We start from the raw sequence: 9692 nt of genomic DNA, 5'->3' as shown, positions 1-9692 counted from the left end.
CACGGGGCCCTGACACCAGCCAGCCTACCCCCGCGCTTACCGTCCTGGCCAGAGAGTCGAAGCCGAAGGAGACAAAGCTAACGCGACAGCGGAGAAGGCCCTGCGGGCTGGACGGGCTCCGACCGCAAAATGGAGCTGACAGCCGCTGCGTCAGGGCTCTTCTGAAAAACACTGGTGACGCTACGGCGAGGCTCCGCCCCCGGGCGGGGCGTGCGCAGGTGCAGGGGCGCATGCGCAGGAGGGGGAGCCGGGCGCGGGGCCCCGTGTGCGCAGGCGCCGGGGCTCGAGAGGCGCTACTGAAGGTGACGGGGAAGCTGCGCCGGCGACCATGTTGGCCAGGGTCAGCGTCGGACAATGGGGAAGCACTGAAAGTGTTAGCGAGAACAGTCTCGTCTGTGCTCACTGAAGATTGTATTTGTGAACCTGGAGACGAGGAAAAGTGTGTTCTTTAGCGCACATTATGTGTGGGCTGAGGGGGGAGTGTGTTCCCAATTAATTTTACTAATAGCAGCCACTGTCTCACAGGTGACTGTCAACAGGACCTTTACAGAGGCAGTTAAGGTTCAATGAGGTCACTAGGGTGGGACCTAATCCAATGGGACTGGTGTCTTTCCTTATAGAGACTAGAGGTCCGATGCAGTGCAAAAGTAGGCCTTCCCCCGGCTGCCGGCACTGGCTTCCCTCTGGCACTCAAGACACCAGGGGCTTCCCTCAACCCTGGCTTCATCCCGAAGGTCGTCTAGAAGGACGTCAGGTCTAATTAGCATATTACGCTTTTATTATCATAGATTGGACACAGGCACACACACAAAGACCACGTGAAGACAGAACAGGGTCACCTACAAGCCAGAGAGGCATCCACGCACCCCCCTGCACACACCTAGATCTCTCATCTCTCAGTGCAGGTCAAGGCTGGCAAATTTCCCTAAAGGGCCAGGTACGATCTCTGTCACTACCAAGCGGCATTGCTGCTGTAGCACAAACCAGCCAGACAATACATAACGGACTGGGACTGCGTTCCAAGAAGGCGTCATTTGTTTCGCCAACTTCTGATTTAGATATTCCTCTCCTTTTAAAGAGAATTTTGGTTGGTCAGCAATATTATAGTCGTCTTTGTAGTGCAACACACGGAACATCCATCCCCCAAACACTAACGTGAAATCAGTGGGAGTGGACAGAAGTCATTATTCTGGATTTTGCCCTCAAGGTGGGCAGCCAGGATACCGCCCTACCTATTCGGCTATAACCGAGCTGACTTTATAAGAAGGAGCCCAAAAGTGACCATAGTGGTACTACTTTAAAAAATGGCAGCGTTTAAAATAAAAATTGAGGGAATGCCAGTCAGTACCAAAACATCCTGACAATGAGTAAAAGCCTCTTAAAAGTGATGACAAAAATTCAATGACATGTTTGGAGAAGAAAGAGATCAGGAATAAGAAGTGTAAAACAAACTGTGGCCAAAAGGGCCTTTCATACTAATTCCAGAAACCTAAATGGTTAAAAGGCTGAAACAAAAATGTGAGAACATTAGTATAATTGGTGCCTCAGTTTAGTGGGAGGTATAGATGGTAACCAGAGGACAGCTACAAGCTTAACTCCCAAACTGTAATTAAGAAAGAACCAAAACATTTCATCAGCCATCAGCAAAAATAATACAAAACAAAAAATGCTTAGTTTTAGGAATACCCAAAATCTAATCAAGGCAGTAAGTGGAAAACATTCTTGATAAAATCAACAGCAGAGTCTGATAAATGACCTGGTTAAGTAGTGCTCTAGTGGAGATAAATAAAACAGCTTCCATTACTTAATACAGAACATGACATGCCAGAAGCTTTACAAACATAATTTCTTTTAATCCTCACCATAGTCTATGAGGGAATATTATTTATGAATAAGAAAACTAAAGCTTGGTAAGTTAATTTGCCTAAAGTTACTAGCAGAGAATAGAGCTGTGATTCAAACGCAGACAGAACTCTAAAACTGGTGTTCTTAACCAACTAATTGCATTTTTCAAATGGATCATCTGTCGAACTTTATCCTGCCATATTTTAAAAGATATGTTTTTAAAAAATGTTCCATGGGCAAATCGGTTGGGAAATTTTTTTTTTAAAATATATTTTATTGATTTTTTACAGAGAGGAAGGGAGAGAGAGAGTTAGAAACATCGATGAGAGAGAAACATCGATCAGCTGCCTCCTGCACATCCCCCACTGGGGAAGTGCCCGCAACCCAGGCACATGCCCCTGACCGGAATCGAACCCGGGACCCTTCAGTCCGCAGGCGGACGCTCTATCCACTGAGCCAAACCGGTTTTGGCTCGGTTGGGAAATTTTGAGTGTTTACTGGACTCTAGGATATCTCTGAGCCCCTATTATAAATCTAAAGACCAGATATAGAAGTTTATAATTAGGCTGCTCAAAAATGACTGATTTGAAACTCAGCATTTAAAAATAATTGTTTTTATGTAACAAAAGGTAAACATTTTTTTAAAAAAATTAAACTTAAATACATTGGATATAGTTATAGTAAAGAATATATGCTCAATCATAAGAGTATAAGTTATTTGGTTCCCCTTGGTACCACGGACTCAGAAGATCTTAGTTGTAAACAAGCAGGATGATACAATCTCTTACATAATTCAAGCTGGGTAAACCACAATAGGTGTGTTCCTCAAATAGTCTGCCAAGTATTTGTCCATGCCTATTATAACTATTGAGCAAATGGGTTGGCATGAATAGTTATATCCTTAATGTGTACATCATTAAGAGGTCGGTATGTCTTCTCATTTACTGGTAACTTCTCCAATTCATCTAGAGTCTCCAGACCATCTATTACCCTGAAAGAGAAATAATATAATGGATGAAAATTTTCTGATTGAAACACAATATGCATATATGTATAGCAATTACAGTATCCTTAAGAGAAAAGGACCGTCCCAGTCTGTCTTGTTTAAGCCACTGTTTTTCAGATCTGTTAGTTGCTGTAAAATGCTATCTCAATGAAAAGACATATTATTGTTAATTTCCATAATGGACCAGAAAAAACATATTAACCTGTCTTGGAGAAAATCAGGAAATAAGCTGAGAGAGGTTATAATTTCCCAAGGTCATAGGGCAGGTTAAATGGTGGGCTTACATTCCAGGTAAGTTTAGCTCTTAGAATGCACTTTCCATATCAGTTATGCTACTATCACAGCCACTCATATGCATCCTTTTGCAATGAAATTCCAAAGACGAATATCATAACCAGGATACTCACTTTCCAAATACTGTGTATTTCATGTCCAAATGTGGCTGCTTGCCATAGGTGATGAAAAACTGAGATCCATTGGTATTTGGGCCATTATTAGCCATAGATACAACACCTCTAACGTTGTGCTGCAAAAGACAATCCAAAGTATTAATTTATCTATGTTTTTAAATAAATATTCCAAATACTGGACTAAAACAAGACATGCACTCTTTAACCTCCCAATATTTAAGGAACCAAGAAAACATTTAATCAGCTTCAATTTGGGCAAACCCAAATATTCAGTTGCTGTATTATCTGTATCACTGACAACTTATATTGTTTATATATCAAATCATATCCCCCAATTAATTTCATTTTCACTTTGGAGACATATAGCCACAAACACTTTAAGTAGTACCAATGTATAATAGAAATAATCCTTACATTTATGTTATGCTGGAATGAAATGATCAGGCAGACAATAAAACCAAAATCCCCATAATCTCTTCACACACACACTGGACTCTGGCTAGTTTATCTGTAAAACAAGGGAGTTTGGACTAGTTCTGGGTTTACTCATAATTCAAATGCTCACAAAGGTCAGCAGATAGTAAGTTGATGAGTGGGCAGAATGTAAACATTAGGGAGTGGTGGAACCTGGCTAAAGGAATAATATATCTCTTGCCCAATGTCTTATTTTTTTATTTTTTTTTAGTAGGAAAGAAACACATATTTATTAGATGAATGAAGTAGAAACCCAAGGGCAAATAGGCCTGAAGGCATAACCAAAGGAACATTGAGAGGAGAAAGTAAAAAGTCCATAATTACAGAGCATTTTCACATTTTTTGGAAATGTTGGTTAGAAATAATTTTTTAAAAATACATATGAGAGCCTAGCTGGCATGGCTCAGTGGTTGAGCATCTGTGAACCAGGAATGCAAGGTTCGATTCCCAGTCAGTGCACATGCCTGCGTTGTGGGCTCTGTCCCCAGTGTGAGGCGTGCAGGAGGCAGCTGGTCAATGATTCTCCCTCATCATTGATGTTTCTTTCTCCCTCTCTATTCCTCTCTAAGGGTCCCTGTTCGGGCGCCAGATGCTGGGGTCCAACCCCAGCAGGTCCAGGGGTCCCCAAAGGTGTGGACGGAGTCGGCGAAGAAGGAATGACACAGAGGCAGCATTCAGGTGATCATCATAGCCGGGTTCTCTTGCCATGTTCTATCCAAGTTCTGTAGCCAGGTTCTGTCTCTAGGTTCTTCAGCCAGGTTCTCTTGCTAGGTTCTGTAGCCAGTTTCTGTCCAGGATCTTTTGCCATGTTCTCTCGCTAGGTTCTGTCTCTAGGTTCTGTGTTCTCTCTCTAGGTTCTGTGTCCATGTTCTCTTGCTAAGTTCTCCAGCCAGGTTCTGTAGCCATGTTCCCTCACTAGGTTCTTCAGCCAGGTTCTGTCCAGGTTCTCCAGCCAGGTTCAGTCACCAGGTTCTAGTCAGGTTCTCTTGCCATGTTCTATCTAGGTTCTGTAGCCAGGTTCTGTCTCTAGGTTCTTCAGCCAGGTTCTCTCGCTAGGTTCTGTGGCCAGTTTCTGTGTCTAGGTTCTGGGCCAATGTCTTTAAATTTTTTTTTTTAACTAATGGCCATATAGAATGCATCTATGGGTCTTCACCCATTGGCAGTCAGTTCATAACCCCAGGACTAGGTGATCTAGGCTATTGTAGGAATTAACAGGGAACCTTAAAATATAATCAAGGTCCTGATCGGTCCTACTGATGATTTTTCCCTATATTTGGGAGAGGGGGAGGAGAAGGAGGTAAGGTCCTACTTTTTTATTCTATTTTATATATTTTTATTGATTTCAGAGAGGAAGGGCGAGGGAGAGAGAGAAAACATCAATGATGAGAGAGAATCACTGATCGACTCCCTCCTGCATGTCCCCCACTGGGGATTGAGCCTGCAACCCAGGCATGTGTCCTTGAATAGAATCAAATCCGGGACCCTTCAGTCCCCAAGCAAATGCTTTATCCACTTAGCAACCGGTTAGGGCTACTTTTTTATATTTTTAAAACTTCCACTAGTGAGTCTGTAACAGCAGCCAACGTTGAAAACCACTGGTTTAGGATTACAGATCAGTGTTATGAAAACTGCCATTAATTAATGTCTAAAAGGTTGTTTTGTTTCTAATTCAGGAAAGAATGATTTTTAAAATAATGTATCACTTCCTAACCTCAACTCTGTAACAAGGGTAGTATTTCTTTATGATAGAAAAGCAAAAAGATAAAATAAATTACTCCTAGCCTAACTATCCAGAGGTAAATACTGCAATTTAATTTTTTTTCCAGAAAATCCACGGTATATTCTAATGTAACTGAAATATAATATACTAAATTACATATTCTGATTGAGGGGAATTTGTCTCTCTTGTTTATTTGCCTCTCTTTTTCAAATTATGAAGTTATCACTCTGTGCAGATACAAAGTTTAAAAGACAACATAATAAACTGTTAATTAATGTCATCTCTGGGAAGTGGTTTTATTTTTTGTTTTAGAGAGCAAAAGGGAGAGGGCGGGGGGAGAGAGAAACACCAATTGGCTGTTTCCCACGTACACCCCGACAGGAGATCGAGCCCACCACCAGGGCGTGTCCTTGATCAGGAATCAAACCAGTGACCTTTTAGTGCAAGTGTTGACACTCAACCAACCGAGCCACATGGCCACGGCTGAATTTTTAAAATAGGTATGCATCAGTTTTTTAATTAAAAAAAAAAAAAATCTTTAGAAAGTTTTACAAATAATATGATAAAGAAAATTAAAATCCCTAATTTTACATGCTAACGATATATTTACATGCACTTCTCTTTTAACGTTGCTGAAATCTACCTCAGGCATTAAGTAACGTTAACATAGGGATATTTAAACATCTAACAGATGATAAAAGTTGGATATTGATAATGGCAATATTGCAACCAGGAGGTCTCCCCATTCTCAAAAAAGGCCAATGGTTCATGTCATCCAACAAGAATTTTATAGTGAGACATGTAGGCCCCTTTGGTATGTTGCTGATTAAACATTTCAGGCCGGACCCAAAGATGAGCTCACTTAATATCAACATCCATGTGATGGTGAGATTCCAGCATGTATTTTAGGCTAGAACTGCCATTTATATTTTCCCCCTGATATCATTTATCAAGTGTGCAGAAACTACAAAAAGAGTGGGTATATATGTTCACTTGTGATATTAACTTGTGTTACTACAACAAATGTATCAAAGTTTCCAAGTGTATACATGGCATGAAAAAATAATTTTAAAGCTTGGGGACATACCTTAAGATATTCACTGTATTCATCCTCAAATTTCTTGCCCCAGATGCTGTTACCTCCTCTTCCGGTACCTATATTACAAGACAAATAAAAAAAAAATATAATTAGAGAAAGGCTTTATTTTCTAAAACTTCAGGGCTTTTTGTAACTCTTAAAGTACAAATAAAATTTGATATGTCCTCTCTTACATCCCAAAATTTCACTTTATAAACCAGAAAAATAAAATATCTCTACAAAAAAACAAAAACTCTCCTTATCAATATTCGTCTTTTAGAGCTTGGTGCTAGTAGCTTCAGCTTAAATACTGCTTACTATTATAAGGTAGCCCAATTATAAATACTCCATGTGCTTTTATTTTTCTATTTTGTCTATCCCCCCACCCTCTTCATACTATATACCATTAATTCTCTAGATATTAATGGGATAACTTACCTGAGGGGTCTCCTGTTTGAACCATGAAACCCTTGATATTTCTATGAAATATACAGCCATTGTAGTAATTACTGGCACAGAGAGCCAAGAAATTCTGAAGAGAGTAAAAAACAATGATTGAGAAATCATGTAGCAGAAACACTTAAGGTAAAGAACTAAGTGTATTTACCAAAAATACTATAACAGCATATTTAAACTATGTCTTTTAGGCATTACTTTGGATGATGTTGCTTCCCTGACTAAAGCACTTTCATGGCTTCCTCCGGGTTTTGGAATAAGATACAAACTCCTAAGCAGGGCCTACCTCTACATCTCTTGATAATGAGCCCTCCCTTGTGGCTCACGATGTTAACCCCAACAGCCTTCTGAAAATTCATCCCACAGAGGCAGGCTCTCCTACCTTGAGGCCTTTGTACCTACCATCTCTATGCCTGGAATGTTCTTTTTATATCTTTTCATGGAGATGCCTTCATTCCCTTTCACACTCAGTTTAAGTAGTATCCCTTTCTTGGCTAGCCCTGCCCTCACCTTCTTTTAAATAATTCCTTCCCCATTATTCTCTATCTCAACATTTTATTTCCTTCAAGGCATTATCACGCTCTAGAATTAGTTTTTTCTAGAATAAATTCCCTCCCCCCTATTTATCTCCCCACCTAGAATATTAGCTCCACAAGGGCAAGGAATGTGTCCTGTTCATCACTGTTGTTTCCAAACACTGTCAAGACAGCCTTTCACGAGTAACTATTGAATGAGTAAATAGCATAGCTGACTTTCTTCCTTCTATCCTTGTCATTTAAACAAGTGAAATACTGTAACATACAGTTCTCTTACCTGATATCTAATGATTACTTATGTTTCCTAAGGAAAATGAGCCAAAAGGAAAAGATGCCAGCCACCCTATCTGCCCTTCCATATCAGGAAAGGTAAGTGGAAATCAGGCCAGAGATGATGATGGCTGGTTTTTCCTGACAGTGGTTTCATACAAAAGTGTTTTGGGTTTTTTGGGACATTGTTGGCTTTTTAGATCAGTCAGTTTCAAAATGGTTATCCTGCTGCATTAACTCATTTTGTGTTTGTTTATAACGGTACTCACTTCACATGCTTTGGGTGTCCTCTCGCAGAAGATTTCTATTTTAATATCACCTACATCTGTATGCAGTGTCACCGACTAAAAAGGAGACAGAATGTGAGAACAAATGAGATTTCTTCAGGTGACTTTATGCACTGTATGACTTCCCTAACTAGATATTAAAGACATTAAAGACAATGTAAATAAAAACAGAAATACTATTTCAGAGATGACCTGTCCACAAAGCAGCTCTTAGAGAAACTGTAATCCTTTAAAATTTACTTCAGCAGTAGAAAAAAAGCTCCAGGAGATAAATATATGTTAGGGTAAAATGGCGTCTATGCTAAAAAATTGCGGAGCAAATATTTTGATTGAAATAATTATTTTAAGTTTGAATTTTTCATCAATAAAAACAAAAACAATGGTAATGTTAGAATTACTTATTTAAATGGCATTCACCATCGTTAATAGTTATTGAAAAAGGGTATGAGAATGACTTTCAAAACATTGTTTCCACCCTTTCCCTTATGTAATTTAATTATGAGGGACAAGGTTAAAAATTCCTTTCTCGACCAAAGGCAGGACATAAGAAGCATCTGTGTTTCTAGATTCTAATTGTGCAGAGGTAACCACAGTCTTTTTTCCCCATAGTACTCTATTTTTGTTTTTTGTTTGTTTTCTCTGTTGCTTCGGTGAATACTCCTTTTGTTATCCCATTCCCAAAAGAAGGAAAATCATTATTCTGGGGCTTCCTTGCTCATTTTAGGTTAGTATCTAGCAGTCAGAGAAAATGGCTAGGTTGGCGATAGAAAGCAGGCGTGTGTGTTGGGGAGAGGGATGGGGGTCATTGCTCATTGCTGTTTTCCACTTCAAGCTCTAGTTGCCCCCCTTAAATACAGAGCAAAGGGTTCCAGTTAAAATTATACCAGGGCTAAGCCCTTCTGCTCCGCCTACTCTCCCTTTTCAGCTCTACCTACCTTGTAGTCAATCTCTTTCTTTTTTTTTTCTTTTTTATATATATATTTCTTTACTGGTTTCAGAGAAGAAGGGAGGAGAGAGAGATAGAAACATCAATGATGAGAGAGCATCATTGATTGGCTGCCTCCTGCACACACCCGCACTGGGGATTGAGCCCGCAACACAGGCATGTGCCCATGGCCGGAATCGAACCTGGGACCCTTCAGTCCGCAGGCCGATGCTCTAACCACTGAGCAAGCCGGCTAGGGCCAATCTCTTTCTATAAAAGGAAAATTCTCTCAAAACATAACTTAAAAAGTAATGCTGCTTATTTCTCATTTTGTTTAGAACCATTTTTCACTGCCTTGCCATTGATATTTCCATGCAGTTTTCTTTCCCTTGACTGAATTTCTAGAAATTACTTTCAATGAAAGACATTCATAAGAATTCTATAAAACTTACCATTTTTCTTCTTGATGGTTACTGTTGCTTAATTTCTCAGTCTTATCGAGAAAAGTTCAAAAACGAATCTCCATTCCCAAAAGAAAAAAAAATTAAGTTCATTTTTTTCTCTCTTCTCGCATGCTTATGTTTACTGCATATTTAAAAGAAAAATCTCGAAGAACACTCTCCCCCCCCGCCCCCAGTAATAAAAATCGGGTGTCGGAAGTGGTGAAGAGACCCTACCCGACTTG

At 39.9% G+C, this 9692-nt stretch overlaps 2 protein-coding genes across 5 annotated transcripts in view; both read right to left on the bottom strand.

Moving 5' to 3' along the window:
- Positions 1-169, bottom strand: part of CLK1 (CDC like kinase 1) — a 6808-nt gene extending 6639 nt beyond the window's left edge. Inside the window, exon 1 of one of the 2 annotated variants that reach the window (XM_015559163.1) lies at positions 41-169. The gene's annotated coding sequence lies outside the window, so the exon portion shown is untranslated. The remainder of the gene's footprint in view (positions 1-40) is intronic. The other variant, XM_006756265.2, reaches the window with a different exon arrangement.
- A 2268-nt stretch (positions 170-2437) lies between these two features.
- Positions 2438-9692, bottom strand: part of PPIL3 (peptidylprolyl isomerase like 3) — a 7724-nt gene continuing 469 nt past the window's right edge. For all 3 annotated transcript variants that reach the window (XM_006756261.2, XM_015559162.1, XM_006756262.2), the window contains 6 exons: positions 9460-9527; positions 8065-8139; positions 6972-7065; positions 6543-6610; positions 3259-3377; positions 2438-2836 (listed from right to left, as the gene is read on the bottom strand). In XM_006756261.2, coding sequence (XP_006756324.1) covers positions 2710-2836; positions 3259-3377; positions 6543-6610; positions 6972-7065; positions 8065-8139; positions 9460-9462 — 486 coding nt within the window. In that variant the 5' untranslated portion in view covers positions 9463-9527 and the 3' untranslated portion in view covers positions 2438-2709. The remainder of the gene's footprint in view (positions 2837-3258; positions 3378-6542; positions 6611-6971; positions 7066-8064; positions 8140-9459; positions 9528-9692) is intronic.

The sequence above is a fragment of the Myotis davidii genome, unplaced genomic scaffold, assembly GCF_000327345.1.
Source record: "Myotis davidii unplaced genomic scaffold, ASM32734v1 scaffold914, whole genome shotgun sequence".
Lineage (NCBI taxonomy): Eukaryota > Metazoa > Chordata > Mammalia > Chiroptera > Vespertilionidae > Myotis > Myotis davidii.
Note: the sequence above shows the minus strand (reverse complement) of the source record. Positions and strands in the feature narration are given on the sequence as shown.